General features: G+C 40.4%; 1 protein-coding gene across 1 annotated transcript in view; it reads left to right on the top strand.

Moving 5' to 3' along the window:
• Positions 1-1157: 1157 nt before the first annotated feature.
• The window catches only part of PLCXD3 (phosphatidylinositol specific phospholipase C X domain containing 3), a 65855-nt gene continuing 48613 nt past the window's right edge, over positions 1158-18399 (top strand). The window contains exon 1 of the mRNA XM_061352165.1: positions 1158-1376. Within this exon, the coding sequence (XP_061208149.1) occupies positions 1187-1376 (190 nt within the window). The 5' untranslated portion in view covers positions 1158-1186. The remainder of the gene's footprint in view (positions 1377-18399) is intronic.

Genomic DNA, 18399 nt, shown 5'->3' with positions numbered 1-18399 from the left:
AAAAAAACAAACAAACAAACAGACAAAAAAACAAGCAAACAAAAAAAAAAAAAAAAAAACCCAGGCCATCAAGATGGCTCACAAGGCTTTATCAAGTTCATTCCTTCATTGATCTGGAGGCAGTAACATAAATGTTTTGTTAATGCCAACATTTAAAATGCTTCCCCAAAAACGAGTAGGTGGAATATGAGAATGAAAGATACTAGAATCGTAGAATCCCAGGTTGGAAGGGATCTTAAGGATATCTGGTCCAAACTTTCTTGGCCTAGACTAGCTGTCCCAGCACCCTGTCCAGCTGAATCTTAGAAGTATCCAATGCTGGGAAATCAGCCACTTCCCTGGGGAGATTTTTCCAATGGCTGATTGTTCTCATTGTGAGAAATTTTCCTTGTGTCCGACAGGAATGTCCTCAGGATTAACTTGTGCCTATTGCCCCTGTTTTGTTTTCCAGATGACTCCTCCTGAAAAGGGAGTTGTCACCCTTTGAAAACTGCAACAATACTGTCTGGATTATCCTCAGGAGACAATGAAAAATAATCACCCCAAAATTTACAGACGTCCATGAAGTGTTCAAGTAAGGAACAGTGTTATTTCAATGTGAGTAACGCCACTGTAAAACGAGAGGTTTGTCTTGGAGGGGGCTGGAGGCGTCGGCTGCGAAGCGTACCCATGTCCCAGCGCAGAGGCATTCCACATTCAGTCAACCGCCAAGGGCAGGAAGGGCACTGCGGGGCCTCAGGGCGATAGGGGAGCAAAATTCAGCCAGGGCCCCGCAACGCCGTCCCAGGAGAGGTCGTCTACAGCGCCGTGGCCACAGCAGAGCTCTCAGGCGGGAGCTGCAGCCTCCCCCGGAGCCGGGGTGAGGCGGTGGGGCAGATGCAGAGAGGCCCATGCTGCAGGTACGCGGGGCCGGTGCTAATGCGGAGCTCGCCGAGGGCCTGGGCCGGATCCTGTTCCCTCCCGCAACACGCGGTGTTATCTGAGGCGGGTTCACCCTCCCGAGCACCGGCGCAGTCGGCCCCACTGGCACCCGCCGCTGAGGGGAAACGAGGCGACATCGGCAATTTTGAGGGGGTCTCAAGGGGCCCGGCACCGCAGGCGAGCGGCGGAGGACAGCGGGCGGGCTCGGGGAGGCGGGGAGAGTGGGCGTGGGGCGGTGCAGCGGGGCGGAGCTGAACAGGATTTAATGCTGGGACGGGGACTGGGTCTGGGCGGCTTGAAGCGGGTGGCTGTGACAGCAACAACGGGAGAGAGGTGGGGGTACGGAGGTGGCATGGCTTCGTCACAAGGCAAGTACGATGTGAGGTTTTCCGACTGGATGGCAGCTCTGCCCAGCAGCATCCACCGCATTCCACTCACCAACCTAGCCATCCCTGGTACGTACTCCCAATTCCCCTCCCTGGCTGTGATGCGCCGAGGGGAGGGGAGCGGAGAGGAGTGTTCGACGCGTTTCACTGCCAGTGCTGCTGAAAAGGTAGCGGGCGATCCCCGCGCTGCTTGAGGTGGCTCTGCTCTCCCCTCGAAGTGCCATGTCCCCTGCGCTGTTCCCAGGCCGGGGGGGGAGGGGGGAATGGAGAGGCGCATGGGGTGCCTGGACGCGGTTGTGGCGGCCCCGGGCTGTCACCAGGTCGGAGACGTTGGCGTGCACAATCGACGCTAGCTGCTTCTGAGGGAAGGTAGCGTGTTTCTGTACCGCTTTGCTGGGGTAGCAGTCCTTGTACAGGACCTCACCCACGACCACAACGCCGTGTACTGCCTGTTTCCTCTTAAGCTCGTACGGTGGGGCCGGCGGGGAGCGGGGCTGCCGTGCGATCACACGCGTAGATGCGGTTTCACTACTTACAGCCCTCGGAAAACATTCGGACACGACACTAGTTTAAGTCAGGTGAGAAACAGCAGTTCACGGTACTCTATGAACTCTTTCTTTACCCTGCTGTCTGCATTCTTTTGGAAGGTGTTAACTACACCTGTAGACTTACACAAAATGCAAGTCAGAATCCAAACCAGTGATCGATTCAGATGATCCCTAGTTTGAGGAAGCATCTCATTTTGCAAGACCTCTTTACCAACACCCTGTACCCTCTGAGTAGTCTGACGGCAGTAAAGGAGGTTTCAGAGATGCTTAAACTGCCATGTCTCTTAATAAGCTCCTTTTGAGAAGTGCTCGTTTCTTGCAAGTTGTGTGTAGCAGTTGCTTGTGTAGCAACAGTTCTTATAGCACTAGTTAAAAATAACTTTTTAAGACAATGTAAATGCAGCAGCTGTTTGCTCGAATGTGTTTTCCATAGTTTTGTTTAAAGAAAATGCCCTTTTAAAGTCATGTCTCAGTCTCTTACAATTTACGCAAACTATGTCTAGTATTTCTATTGGGTTTTGATATTGGTTGAATATATTGGGTATAAAATTGCATGCCTCTGAGGCATAGAGTATAACATCCATAACTGTTATGTCAAATTATATTGGAGCTGTAAAAGCTTTTGGTTTGTTAATAACTTTTCATTAACCCAAAAAACTGCAGAATATTCTTGAACACAGGCTACAATGAGAAGTGAGTCAATGATTCACTGGGGCCTTACAAGTTAAATGTATTGTGTTAGATACTTTTTCTTGGTTTTGAGGAGACCATGATCAAACTTACTTACTTTCAGATGCAAAAAATTACCTTTGATATGCATTACCTTTAACTGGCTTCCTTGACTGAAGCATCATAAAGCTGTTATTGGGGCATCTATCTCACCAAGATCTCTTAGTTACTTTCTTATAGACTCTTTGTAAAATATAGGGGAGTTTTTCACAATGGATTTTTTATTTTTATTTTTTTTTTCCCAGAGCTTTGGCAGTAATAATATAAACTTTCATACTTCATTAACATTTTTAAGTAAAAAATCCAAACAACAACAACCAAAAAACCACAAACCAACCAACCAGAAAACAACAAAAAACCACAATACAGCATTAAGCAACAGGCAAGTTCTGCAGCCTGTAAGTGCGAAACCTGACCCCGTATATTGGCAGAAGGGTTTTGTTCAGGTAACAGCCATGCACAGTCTTGCTTTTTGTGAAATTAGCAGCAAAACTTCCATGAGGTGAGTGGCACAGTGTTCAGACCTTTGAAATTTGCTGTTCTACTGGTGTAAATTGACACATACCTCTTATCTGCATTTCTAACTTTTAAAATGCCAGCTTTGGCAAATAGAACCCTATGGGGAAGGAGGCAATATGTTAAGTATGAATTTATCAGTTAAGAGAGCCTGGCACACAGACTGTAGGTCTGTGAAGTTTATATATGTTATATTCTAACAGTAGATTTATTATTATATTCAACATACAATGTGGAAATATACAGTATTAATACTAAGGCAAACATGGGATTGTTTTCTTCTTTTAAGAAGAAAAAAACTTTAATACATTCTTAATGCTTATTTGGAGGCTCCTTCCCATATGACCAGAGCTGAACATATATGTTGTGTGTGTGTGTGTGTGTGTGTGTGTGTGTGTGTGTGTGATAACTGTTAACATACAACTGCTATTCAAGTAGTTAATGAAAGGAATGTGTAGAATCCAAAACCTCATCTGTCAAATCTTCATAGTTTCAACTTGTGTTTTTCTGTTTTGCAAACTAACATATAATTGCTAATGTGTTCATAGAATTACTGATATATCTTGTGAATTGCATTGTGTTTCCATTGCTGTCTTTTTGTGGTTTTTTTTCTTAAGAAAAAAAAAATCCAAAAAACCAGTACATCTTTATATTTTTCCAGCAGGATGTAATCTTCCCTTGCTCTGTAGGAATACCGATTTTGACCTTAATTCAGTAGGATAGAAATCAGTTCTGGAGCCAGAGTAACAGTTCAATGAATAAATTCATTGTTGAATAAAGCAAACTATTAGGTTGAAAACATTAGAATGTATTTTTCCAAATGAATGTATTTTCATTTATCCAATACAGAGAATGCTCCATTGTATTAAGGGGGAAATGTTCTTTTATTAGAAATCATCAGTACATTTCCAATTTTCTAAAAGGTGTGTTGGAACTGAAATTATACATTGTGTCATTTTGCACAGACATGCAGGTAATATTTTAACTGTTGCAATGAGAAGCACAAATCCCATAATATTCTGTCACTATGGTACTTCAGACAATACTGTTGAAGTTATGTTATGCTCCTATTATGTTTAAAAACATGACTGATCACACTTTTTTTTTTTTTTTTTAAGGTCACTTGTTCAGCTCATGCAGACACAGATTCATACTGTTTATCACTGCTTATAATTCCATAGCCAGTACTGGATTTTTTTTTAGTATTTCAGTAAATTTATTTATTTGTTTCATTCTCTGCAGTTCAAGCCATGTTTCCTTGTTTTCATGAGACCAGGAATCCAGTAGATGAGGCAGAGATGCCTAATATAACTTGTGCCAACTTTATCAAACTTTTCCATTTGGATTCCTTCCAAACATGAGGATGATGTGTTATACTATGGTATTTTCTTCTTTCATTGTGCTATTTTGGTTTTCCTGTGAACTGCAAATGGCAGATTTTCCCCAAGTGAAATACCAGTAGCAAATTATAGTATATGCTATTTGAAAATAAAATAATCTCTTTGCTTCCAGAAAATATTATGCATATGTAATTTTCTATTTCTATGAGAATTACAGCAATGAAATGAAATACCATTAGGATTTTGGCTCCAGGTATGTCTCCTAGTGTCTGTACACTGCCTCTTATATTTAAAGGTCTGCCTGCTAAACTCACAACAGTCTGGCTATGAAGAAGAGAACTGTGGGTTTTTTGGTTATTTTTGTTGCTGGGAGAGTGGTCTTTTGGTAGTTGGTAAAGTATGATTTTGTTCAATACCTGCATTCCTTTGACCAGGATAAGAAATAGGGTCTTTTGTACATAATGTATACTTCAATAACTGAAATCTTTGTGCCCCCAAGTTGAGGCTAGAAGGTGAGGTGTAAAAAGCCTGTGTATTCTTCTGTGTTAATGCCCTCCTCAGTCTAGGTTGAGGGTACGAGCTACATGCAATGCTGTACAAGAGACATCAGTAGGCAGTATTTCCTTATGAATTGTCCCATGTACTGATCAATTTACTTTCTTAATAATCCATAAATATGTACCTCATTTTATATCAGTCTGAGTTTTGGGCAGATAATGTGTAATTCATGTTGCCTTTTCCCCTGGTGTAATATTCCAAACCTCTGAGAAGTCTGTACAAATGATTTGTGATGGGGAAAAAAGTGTTTTCAAGAAACTAATCCCCCCACCCTAACTGGTGCTAAGATCTGCCATATGAGTAGTCTTGATGAAGGACATGTTTGTCCTTGATATAGTTCAGATTAAAATCTTCTGAATGAATTTGCCTTGAGAACATAATTTTGAGAGCTGGGACTCTTCAGCTTTAGTTTTACAGGGGAATTTTTCTCTGAGGAGACAAAATGTTTGGCCTCAGTATGTGCTCTTGTTTGCCATGAGCAATACAATTCTCTGTGAAAATTATTTTCACAGTGATGTCATCTTGGCAGATATGTTTCCTTAAGAGGAATAGACACGACCTGACAGGCTTCTTTGTTTCTCAGAAGAAATACTTTTACCTATAAAGTTATTTGTCCATCAGCCAGAAAGCAATTACTAGACACAGCAGAGCTAACAATGGCTCATTTTAAATGATAAGCTGTTGGCAGGTGGAATTTTATAGTACCTGTCCTTAGAAAGAGGCTCTAAGACCTGAAATGTGTGCTTCCCACTGTCCCATGCTTTGAAAAGAAAGAGCAAGATCTCATAGAGAATTAGTTTACAAAAAGGGAGTATGTATGTTAAGGGCAAAGATTTATTAACAGATTGAGGTGGTATGAGGAGACTTGGGGGAAAGCATGCATGCTATTGTAGCTGGAATATTTTGGCCATTTTGTGAATGACAGCACTGCTGAGGTAACATAACAGTGCTGTTTCGAATATTTTCAGTCTTTGTCTTCTGTTGTAATACCTTGTAGATGTTCAGATGGTTACTTCTTGAGTGGACACTTGTCATTCTCACCCTTACAGTGAAATTCTTTCATCTTACAAATGGCTAGTTATAATTCCTTGTTGGTTGTATAGACATGCAACTTTTTCACTGTTTAAATGTTATGAGGCAGCTCTTTAATTTTGATCTTGAGTAGCTCATAAATTGGGTGTTTTTAAAGTGAAAAGTGATTGCCTTTAGGAAGCACTTGAGACTGGTTTCTGTCCATCAGCAATTTACAGAGTAACTCTGCTTCACTTGCTGGGGTCTGATTCAGAAAAACTAGCTCAGCCTAGAATCATAAACTGATGATGCAGGTAAACTTATAAATAAACCTATAATGCAGGTTGACTATTAGCTTTTCAAAATGCATGTGAATATCTGGAAGAATTGCTTCCGTTTCCAGCACACCCTGTACTCTATTTCAGCATTCTTCTACCTGAAATAGATACTTTGTTCTTTATTTTCTGCTCAGGAAATGAGCAAAGATCTGACCCTAACTTTTTAGAATAGCTCTTTTCCTTATTGACGGCTGTCTCATTACATCACTTTTATCCACAAAACAGTGCCTCACTGCCCTTGCACATGCTAACGTGTTCTTTCCAACCCTTCAGAAATATTTGTTTTATACTGTTTTCCATGACATTCATAATTTCTCCTGCTGTGACATGTTTTTAACATGCACAAAATGAAGCTGTTTCGCTCCTCACACTGCTGTAAAGTTCAAACAGTTCAAACTTTTCAGTTACTTGTCCACATGTTATACAGAGTAACTTGAAACTGGTTTTGCTTGGTTTTCCAATAGAAGCTATTTATTTAGTCTAGCAACCTCTGTCCACTCTGTCTCCTGCAGCTCAGCTCCATCAGAGCTGGCTTCTCTGACCTGCCTTGCATCCCACCACCATGGCAGGTGCGGCACAGGGAACCGGTTTATTACCATCTCTAATTATTCCCCTCCACCTCACTGAATTGCTGCTTCACATAATCTCCTGTCTGAAAACTTGTTAACTGTTCTGTGTATCCACCCTGCTCTTACCTTCTGATGGTTTTTAACTTTGTGTCTGAAGTTTGCTTTATGTTTGGTAACTTTCTAGCATTCTTACTAAAGCACAACTTGTACTGTGTCTTTCACACAAGATGATATACTTGCTTTGAAGATGCTCAGACGCACCTGACTGCGTAAGTAATTAAAAATGCAGGTGTAAAGTTAAAGACAAAGTTATGAAGACTATAACTTGTAAGCCCCCTAAGAGGGATATGCAATTTTTTCTACTACTTAGCACAGATATTAAAATTTTAGCTGCTAAATTAGAAATGGATGATATATTTTTTAAAAATACTATTAAGATTTAGGAAACAGATTTGTGTTTAACACAAATGCTCTTTAAAGAGCAGTTAATTTAAGGGAGAATAACCTCCATGCCCATCTTGTCCTTTTTCCAAAGTAGGTACAAATTATAGGTATTTAATTTGTGAATGGATCTGCTTGTGCAGTCCTTGCAGTAAAGCCCATGAGACACTGCAAAGAATATAATTTGCAAGAAAGATGATTTGAAATCTGAAAGTGTTTATTTTAATCTAAACTTTTGCAAAGTTGAATGTTTGGGGGTTTTGTGGGTTTTTGTGGTTTTAGTGTGTTTTTTTTTTTTTTTTTTTTTTTGTTGGTTGGGTTGTTTTTTTTTTTTTGTTTTTTGTTTGACTTACTGGAGCATAGCTTGGTTTCATCTTATCCATTAGTTTCAATAACTGTGTAGTATCAACTAGTAACTGTACAGAAATGCTAGGGTAAATCAGTGTAAACAAACACAGTGAAACACTTATTTTCCCTTCTCTATCAGCCTGCCAGAAATGGAAATCACTAGTGATTTCCTCTGGGGGATGCCCATCTGCAAGAAGGGCCAGAAGGAGGATCTGGGGAACTACAAACCTGTCAGTCTGACCTTTGTGCCATCAAAGGTTATGGAGCAAATCATTCTGAGTGCAATCACTGTCTGCAGATGGTGTCTACCTAGTCTTTACCACAGTGTCCTACAACATTCTCCTGGAGAAACTGGCTGCTCATGTCTTGAAAGTGTGTACAGTTTACTGGGTAAAAGACTGCCTCAATGGCAGGCTCTAAACCGTGGTGATGAATGGAGTTAAATCCAGTTGAAGGCTGGTCACAAGTGTTGCTCACAAGGCTCAGGAATGGGGCCATTTCCGTGTAATATCTTTAGCAATGATCTGGATGAGAGGATCAAGTGCACCCTCAGTAGGTTTGCAGATGACACCAAACTAGGCAGGAGTTGCTCTGATGGAGGGTAGGAAGGCCCTGCAGAGGGATCTGAACAGACTGGATCAATGGGTTGTGGCCAACTATATGAGGTTAAAGGCAAAATGTCAAGTCCTGCATTTGGGCCATAACAACCCCATGCAATATTACAGTCTTGGGGCAGAGTGGCTGGAAAGCTGCTCTGTGGAAAAGGACATGGGAGTGCTGATTGATGGAGCTGAACATGATCCAGATTGTGCTCAGGCAGCCAAGAAGGTCAACAGCATCCTGGCCTGTATCAGCAAGAGTGTAGCCAGCAGGGTCAGGGAAGTGATCATCCCACTGTACTGTTCACTGGTAAGGCTGCACCTCGAATCCTGTGTTCAGTTCTGGGCCTCTCAGTACAAGAGAGACATTGAGGTGCTGGAGCGGGTCCAGAGAAGGGCACTGAAGCTAGTGAAGGGTCTGGAGCACAAGTCTGAGGAGTGGTCAAGGACACTGTGGGGTGTTTAGTCTGGAGAAGAAAGTCTTGGAGGGGATCTTATCACTCTCTACAGCTACCTGTGGGGTGGGGGTCAGTCTCTTCTCCCAAGTAACAAGTGATAGAATGAGAGGAAATAGCCTCAAGTTACACCAGGAGAGGTTTAGATTGGATATTAGGAAAAAATTCTTCACAGAAGGGATTGTCAAGCATTAGAACAGGTTGCCCAGGGACGTGGTGGAGTCACCATCCCTGGAGGTATTTAGAAGACAAGTAGGTGTGGCTTTTAGGGACATGGTTTAGTGGTGAGCTTGGCAGTGTTGGGGAATGGTGGGACTCAATGACCTTAAAGGTGTTTTCCATCCTAAATGATTCTACAATTCTGTGGTTTCAGTGATGAATAGTTTGTGTTCTTATTCTCATGTATTTATGCTTCTGATAAAAAACTGTATGAGTGCCGCATATGTTTGCGCAGCTAGACCACTTGAGGTAGTATTTCACATTTTTTTATAGTAAGGATTCAGTTTCTTTGTTGGATATAGATAGGCAGTAAAGGAATAGTTTGTGCTGAGTTGTTAGTCCCTGCTTCTGGGACTCCTTAGGAGTTGCCTGGAGTACAGTGCTTAGTTCTGGGCTCCCCAGTACAAGAGAGACAAGAAGCTCCTGGAGAAAGTTCGGCAAAGGGCTACTAGAAACAATTTGAGGGTTTTTTAGCTATTTGCTACATGGAAGAACAGATGAATGACAAAAATATAAATTGTAGTTTATAATACCAATAGTAACCTCTCCTTATTGTCATCTGTCTAAGATGCTTCAGGCAGAGCTAAAGATTTTTCTTCCTTTGTAATTTAGTGCTCGGTAGATGGGGACTAAATACAAAAATGTGCTGAGTGCTGCCAGCTCCCTTGGAAGCTTAGGGTTCTCAGCCTTCTGTTAGCTCAGGTCCAAGTATCTAAAGAGAATATTCAATATATTCTATTCACATATTGCTACTGTTTCTACTGTAGCAATATGTCAAAGCCACTTAAAAGAATGGGTTTCTTTTTTGAGGTGAAACGAATATATTTTCTCTGTTTGGAAGTATAAACTTGGGTTTTTTTTTTGTTTTTTTTTTTGTTTTTTTTGTCTATATTAAAACCACTTGGTTTTCACTGATCTAAGTTAAAACAGATCACTAAAAATGTTTTCAGGTGCTTTATCATGTTTCAAAACATCTCTGTTCATATAAAATTAAGCTTAATCTTTGCTTCATTTTGTTTCTTATCTGATTAGGTTGTATACCTCATGCTTAAATACTTCATCTCAATGTTTTAGCTATGAAATAAAATCTTGTAGAACAGCTACGAGAAGGGGGGGGTGGGGGGGGGAGAGTTTTCTCAATTGTGGTCCCAGGCTTCGCTCCCCTTGGTGTGTGACACTTTAGGATGTTTCATACGATTTGAGAGGTGACATATGCTGCTACTATGAAAGTGAAAACCTATCCATGAATTTTATTGGCTTATAAATATTTCTTATAATTTTAAAAGCCAGGATAAAGGCCACTGAACTAACCTGGCCTTTTAATAAATTCTGCAGTTTTTTGTTTTCTTTTGTTTTCTTTTTTTTTTTCCAAAACCCAGTAAGATGGATAGTATACTTTATGCATTACCTTATTTTCATGTTATCATCCACAGTTTATTTGAGTTTTAATAGATTTTTATTCTTTTTTTAATCTTAAATGTTTGGCATGTATTTATAGTTTGGCACCTATGTAACTTGGTTTTATAATTATGAAAGGCTGCTAAACTGGGACTTCAGGGAGAGTAGGAAGGATGTACAATAGATGAGTTATGTGTAGTGCTATGCAATCAAACTGATGGCTTAGGACCTCGAAATATATTAGTTTAAAATAAGTTCTTTTTGCTAAATCCTTCTGTTAAATTTGTATCCTTAAAAATGCGTGCTTCCAACTAGACGGGATGTTCATACCAAAGCCAAATGAGCCAGGATGTGACTGGTCTTATGTCTCACTCAGATGTTTGCTGTTATCTGTGAAGCTGCTGTATGACTATGAGGAATAACCCCTGCCATGTATTCCTCTTTGTAGACTGGGCTTGGTAATCTTAAGAAGACCACTGATACTGAAGCTGGCCTTGTTCTTGGGAGAAGAGCTGCATTAGGAAGCGTGCTGCATGGATTGCGGAATGTTTCATTGACTCCTAGGTGGTAGTTTGGGAGAAAGGCTGCAAAGATCACGTGAGCTTTTGGTGGAGTGCTGCTTTCCAGCCATGTGAATGCTATCCAGAAGTTGCTTTGTCAGCAGAGATGTTTGAGTAGGTACTGATTCTAGTTGCTAGCAGGGGAATCTTAACTGTACTGTCTACACTAAGCTCTTGGTTTCCTTTGAGGTTGTATCTTTAACGAACCCAGGATTATTCTTTGCTATTGTAAAGTGACTTTAGTTTTGTAGCAGAGACCTGTTGGTACATGGACAAATAAACATAGGATTATATGGATCCAGGGTTACACATTGTGTGCGGGGCAATGGTGGAAATTTAAGGATAGGATGAGAAGTGCTGTGCTGAGGGACGTGAAATGTGTAATTTAGTTTTGTGCACTTGGCTCTGCTGTCTACTTTGGCCTGTGTCATGGTAAAGGCTTAAAGATAAAGGAATATTCCCTCCCACAAGTACCCTTTTATTCTGGTCTCTGGATTTCTTGAGCCAAAAGGTTGCATTCAGATTATTACATTGTATAAAACCTGATGGACTGCTTTTCCAGACTCTCATGGGAGAGCTGTGTTCCTTAGTCTGTAAATGAGGCTGGAGTGGGGACTTTCTCTATCCTTCTTGGCTGCTAGAGAATGCCAGGTTTGTGTGGCATGGGGAGAGGGCACAAGAGGGTTTGCTACACTGGCTCAGTAATGGGAGAATGTGACTAAGTTCAGTTTCCTGCTTCTGGGACTGCTTAGGTGTTTGTCACTGACTAGATACTAGTTAGCGCAACAAAATTTGCTCTGTGGGCAATGGGTGCAGCCTGAACACATCCTTCCCAGCCAAGCATGAATGTCTGGGGTGGTTTTTTTTTTTTTTTTTTGTGGCCTTCTGGGGCCTGTGAATCATGCCCACCACTTCAGGGATGTAATAGCATGGCTGGAGGATGTCCTGTTCATTCTCCCAGTGCTTAGTAGTTTCTGTCTGTTTACAATCCATGTAAATAAACTTTTTTTTTTTTTTTTTCTGGAAGAAACGTACATCTTTCTGAATTACATATGTTGTGCCAGCTGCTCTAGAAGAACTAATAATTTGTGGAGGTCACTTTCCAGCCCCTCATGTTTTTTTAAGTAAGTCTTCAGGCAACAATAATCCAGCAGTGTAGTTTTTAGAATTGGAATTCATCTTTCTTTGGCATTGCTTTCCCAGCAGTTTCCAGTGCCGAGAGAGAAGGCTTCTTAACCTTTAAACCACCTTTCTAGGCTGTCAATTTTATCAAAATAGTAGGAGGTTAAACAGGGGAAGTTTAGGTTGGATATAAGCAGGAAATTCTTTCCTGTTAGGGTGGTGAGGCACTGGAATAGGTTGCCCAGGGAGGCTGTGAATGCTCCATCCCTGGCAATGTTCAAGGCCAGGTTGGACGAAGCCTTGGGTGATATGATTTAGTGTGAGGTGTCCCTCCCCATGGCAGGGGTGTTGGAACTATATGATCTTAAGGTCCTTTCCAACCTTAACTGTTCTATAATTTTATGATTCTAGGTGATGGTGTTTTATTGTCATTTTAAGGTTTGTTTTTTTTTTCATATTTAAATGGTATTCAAAAATGCCAATAAATAAACTTAGTGCCTTGAAAGCAATCTCAGCCTGGAGTAGGGTGACTAGTTCTGGGCTCTCCAGTACAAGAGAGACAAGGAGCTCCTGGAGTAAGTCCAGTAGAGAGCTACTACAAATGTTAAGAATCTGGAGCACCTCTCATAGGAGAAAAGGCGGAGGTAGCTAGGCCTCTTCAGCCTATAAAAGAAAAGGCTCAGGTGGGATCTGATCAATTTATATAAGTATCTGAAGCAAGGGCATCAAGAGAATGTAGCAAGTCTCTTCTCAGTGGTGCCATGTGATAGGACAAGATGCAACAGGCATAAACTTAACCGCAGGAAGTTCAACCTGAACCTGAGAAAGAACTTTTTCACTATGAGAGTATCTGCAAATTTGAATAGGATGCCCAGAGAGGCTGTGGAGTCTCCTTCCCTGGAGATGTTCAAGACCTCTCTGGACACAATCTTGAGTAACATGGTCTAAATGACCTTGCTTGAGCAAGGCATTGTTGCTTGCTTGGACTAAATGACCCCTCGTGGTCCCTTCCAGCCTCAACTGTTCTCCAAGTGAAAGATATCACCCTTTTCTTTCAAAATTGCTATTGTCTGCAAGAGCATCCTGCTCCTAGAACACAGAAGACAAGAAGCTGAATGTAATCTCTTCCATCTCTCACTTTCCTTCAGGTGTGATTTCAACTCTGTCTTAAGTGTGAGGTACCAGACAGAAATATAAATAGAGAATATGCAAAGCCAATAGAATATAAAGAAGTATCCTTTTAACGTGGAAATCACATTAAAAAGTGCAGATAGGCTAGTGATCATGTCTTTGATAATAACTTGTGAGCACTGTTTTAATCTAAGAGGCAAAGCTATGTGTTTTAAAAACACCCAGCAACTTCTAGAGAAACCTGGAAAGATCCAAGAGGGAGGAAATATTATGCTTCAAGTAAGCTTTTTGCATGAGTTTAACCCAGTTCACAGTTAAATTTGGGTGGGTTTTTTTATTTGGATTGATTTTAAACAGTTTATTTTTTCACTTTGAAGATATTTTTTTGTTTCACGTAGCTATGTAGTGGAAGCAATGTAAGCTTGCACTCGTCGTTCTGACAAATGGGTTGCATTGGGTATTTTGGAGGGCCACATTTAAGTCCATCATTCTATCATCATTGTTTTCTTCAGCTGATCAGAGCAATTTATTCATCAAGACCTAACCCAAGGCAGACTCAATTCCAAAATCGCAAGATTTACAATTTAGCTTTATCAAAAAAATCCACTGTGTTTGATATAAATTAGGGAAAAACTAGAGAAAAATGTGATTTTGGATTTCACCTATTACAGGTTGAAGTCAGTTGACACTGTGATGACTCATAGTGATGGATCAGGCCTTTAGTTTGTTATTGCAGTGAGCTAAGGAACATACAAAAGAGAAGGAAATAGCATATAATCTTTTTTTGAGGCAGTGCACTACTGAAATACCACTGAGTAATACTTTGATTTTGGGCTGCATTCTAATGATATTGAAGCCAGCTGGCTGTTCACAGACTTGCTCTTTTTTACTGTAAAATTAAGAAAATAGGAGTCTTTCAAATGTGTTAACATCTATTTATAATAATATGGTTTAATATTTAGGCAGAAGTATTTCAAAACCAAGATAGCTTATTTTCAGGGTCTTATATTTAAGATGTTCTGAAGATCTCTTCAGAACAAACTGAAGTCTGGAGAACTCATGGGACAAGTGAAGGTTGTAACTTCTGCTTTTAATCTCCCAGCTCAAATGTAGCAATCTGTTCCTGGAATTACTATGGAATTGAGCTACGCATAGAATCAGAAAACACTCTTAAAGAAAAGGCTTAAACATGTGTGGTTTTTATTTGATGCCATTAATAGTTGTTTCATTACAGCAGTATCAGTCCATTTTCTGAATAACTGTTGAATAGCTTCTCACAGAAGACCAGTCCTCTTGCTTTGGTCTCTGTTCTTGTCTGGATTTTCATGTCATGTTACTAACTGTGGGGTAGTTTGAAAACAAGTAGTTCAAATAATACTGAGGTGAAAGGGGAGAACAGAAAAGCAGCTGTCAGAAACACTGCATGGACTAGTGTATCACATTAAAGGTTAGGATTTATAGAATTTTTTATGCCTGGCCTAGGTGCTGAGAAGAGTAGTACAGCTGGAGATCCTTGAGAGATCATGCAAATAACCAGATAGGGTGACTTTGATATTAGCTCAGACCACATGCAGAAGATACATCTCCTTATCAGTGTGTAAAATGGTCAGTGATATGGATGTTTTATGACAGGCCTCCTGGCTTTTGCTGGTGCTTGCAGAGGGATACGTGACGTCAGATTCAGTAAAGTGAGTTAGAGTCAAAGACATGTACGTAAAGCTTGTCTAAGAGAAGTACTTAGAGTATGGAAAGTAGTGCATCATTTAACCACCTCCATAGCCTCTGTCCTAAACACAAATTGTAAACAAGTCATATTCCTTATTATGACAGGATGCTTTCCATGTTTCATGGACCAGAAAACTAAATAGTTTGCTTAAAATGGGGGAGGCAGAGACAGGAGTAGGAAGTAAACCCATACTTTATAGATCTTAATTTAGTGACAAAGAACCAGACTGTGGGGTTTGTTTCCTGAAGTGAAGATCGTTGAGCCAGTTCCATACCACCATAATCTTTAATATATGCTAGTTGGCAGCAGGGACAAAGTGTGAGACCCAGAAGTCTCCTTTAGCACAGTCTGAAAGCTTGAAGGCGCTGGTAGTTTCATGCAGTGGCCCAAAATCATGCAAGACAGAGAATACAGTAAGTTAAAAGGGGAATAATATATACACTGAAGTATGGAGAGGTGAGTACAAGCCGTTTAGGATACTACCCTAAATTTTTGCCTGTGGAATAGGGTGGTGAGTGTTGCCAGATTTAGCTCCATCTCTTTGCAAAACATTGCTTCAGAAAGCATCTAGAGTGCAGCCCAAGAGTGGTTTTCTGACATATTTCACTTCTAAGGCTTGAGCAAAAGTGAAGGAATATGTGTGTGCAGAAGAAGTGGGCATAAGCATTACACTGCTTTTAGGAAAATAAGTTAAAATAGCAAACCCCACATTTTTCTATTAAATAAGAGGATATATGCACACACTTTACCAGCTGCTAATTTTATCTGTAGGCTCTGAAAAGACTGCTTTACTTCTGTTGTTCTGATGTAAGTTCTGAAAATATGTATCTCTGTGGTACCCCTATCTATTAAATTTTGAACTCAAGACCTCTTGAAGAGGGAAATAACTCCTCAAAGGAAAGAGGAAAGAATTGTCTTCATACCACTGCAGCCCTGGTGTTCTTTAAAAAAATAGTGAAAGTAACAGAATTTGCTGTGGAGAAGTTTAAACAAAAGGGATGATAAATGATGCAGAAAAAAATGTTTCTTTGAGCTCCCAGCAGAATGGGGCTGTGTTGTGACTATTCAGCGCTGAGCTATTTTGCAGTATTGAAATTTTCCATGAGTGCCAAGCTAGAGTATTTAAAGTGAAAACTGTTGATGAAAGACTTTTAGGGTGCCAAATTTAAATCAAGATAAGGAATTGTTGAGGGCCTAAAATGATGTTTGCTGGTAAGCCTGTGCCTGCTGCTGCATGTTTCTTGCTGCTCTCCTTCATGGTGAATTAAAGTAGACTTCAGAGAAATAAGCTGATGAATGACTTTGGCAAAACCACAGGTTAAAATTAGTTTACTATTGTCCTGTTGTGTACGGTACTTGCTAGAAAGAAAATAAGATCTTGGTAGTACTGCTTGCATCCAATCAATCTCAATTGATATCAGGTGAAGACAACATTGAATTGGTAAAACTGGATTCTTGGCAGGGTGTTTTTTCACTTCTGCAGTGTTTGGGTCCTGTTTCAGTTAATGTTTTTCATTAACAACCTAGATGAGAACCAGCTCATTATGGAAATAAGTGAGTAATGACAACTGAAAGAAACACATGAGGAAAACAGCAGCTCATATTGCACCACAGTGAAATGAACTTCATTTGGATAAAAATAAACTGATAGGCTGGGACTGAATTGTAGAAATATTCAACAGGCAGCTGTTTTTTTTAGAAGGAAGGTTTAAAATATGATAATTCAGTAGGAGCCCTGGAGGGTAACAGTGGCTAGAATTTTGACAGATAAGGCAGCTGGGAAGAAAACACCACTGCATGCTTCAGCCACATGCTCTGACGCACAGTGTGTAGCATGGATATGGTAGTCTGATGTGGGTGTAAATGAGGTATGGTATTCATTGTTACTGGAAATATAGGCAAAAATGGAAGCCCTTTGAGGTAATATGTCAGTGTGAGGAGTAGTAAAGCAGGAAATCAGGCTGAGACCAGCACGAGGTGATAGCAACTGGAAAAATGTATTGATCACTTTACATGTGATTCAAAAAAAAAAAAAAAAAAAAAACAGAAAGAAATAAGGTATGATCCCTTTGAGCTCCTTTAATCATGGACTGAAAAGAGTGCCTCAGTGTAAAAAAAAAGCACATTACCAGGTGGGTGTCCTGCCTGACCTCAGAAGCCTTCTCTTTCCATCCTTTACTCATCTTTGGTAAGCCTAAGTTGAAATGTATTTTCAACCAGACTTAGTTGTAGTCATGAGTGATAAATCTCATTAGCTCATGTGTAAAAACTTGACTGCTTCTGGGGGGATGAAGCTTATGCAGTCTTCTTGAAGCTGCAGCTTGGCACATCTTCACCATCACCTATAACTATCTTCTAATCTTCCTTCTCTTCCAGCAGCTTTATCGATCAGGCCTCTTGAAGAAGTTACTCTGCATGTGGATAACATCAGATGGATTACATGGTCATCAGCTGTGTAGGTGACTTTCTGCTTCAGGTTAACAGCATGTCAGTGTTGGCTTACTCATGAGGGAACCTTACATGAACACTTCCAGAAACACAAGAAAATTAAGAGATGAAAAATGTTTATCCATGTCTTGTTGATTTCTCTTCAATTGAGACCACCTTCTATCAAGAAATATTTGGGAGAAGTAGCGTAGAGAGTAACAATTAGGATGCTTTTATAGTTCTTTACTAGACAGCAAATCCAGAGACTTTGCTGCTAGGGCAAACTGTGGGTGAATTACTGGAACAGTTGCTCTGTAAAAATTGACACTGCTAATATCTAGGTAAGGTTGTTTTTGCCATGCTGTATAAAAAGTCTGGGCAAGTACTGGAGGAGTGGATTTTCCTGCATGGCTCAACCTGCTCTCTGAGCTCTTCTCTGCAGGGGCTTCTTAAACTCAGCTGAAATGCAGTGCTCCTTTTCAGTGACTTTTCAGTTTTGTGCTGAGAAGCTCCATCTGAGTAAAGAAATGGAGCTGAGAGCCCCGTCTGTGACCTTGGAGCCTCTCTCTAGACAGTTGTGTGTGGCAGAGCCTAGCCAGTTGAATTATAGCATGGTAATTATGCAGAGATCACTCCTTATAAAGGAGTAAGTTCTGGATAATTTTCTCTTGCCAGTGAGTTGGTTTTTTTTTTTATGTGAACAAACCCACTGGTAGGACTGCTTACACCTTAAGGAACCTTTTACAAGCTGGAGGATGACAACCACAGTTTAGCCTTAACTAGTCATGTGTGTAATTCAGAGGGTAATGAAATTCATGCCTTAATGCTTTGAGTCAAAGCATATTCTGTCTTAGAAGAAAATCTAAAGCAGAAAGCTGTGATAAAATATATTAGCAATTAAATACAATATTACTTTCCAAGGTACAGCAATAGTTTGAAGTTAGCTTTCCCTGAGCCATGGGAACAGACCTGAACAAATACTGTACCAGGGCAGTTCCTTGACAGCAATGTTGCCTTCAGCTTGTTTCCTATCAGTCTTGAGCTAGGTAGACTGAAC

The sequence above is a fragment of the Neopsephotus bourkii genome, unplaced genomic scaffold, assembly GCF_033783945.1.
Source record: "Neopsephotus bourkii isolate Nb327-2 ecotype Australia unplaced genomic scaffold, CSIRO-AGI_Nbou_v1 NB_631, whole genome shotgun sequence".
NCBI classification, from domain to species: Eukaryota; Metazoa; Chordata; class Aves; order Psittaciformes; family Psittacidae; genus Neopsephotus; species Neopsephotus bourkii.
The sequence above is the reverse complement of the archived record's forward strand: the minus strand, read 5'-3'. Positions and strand labels throughout refer to the sequence as shown.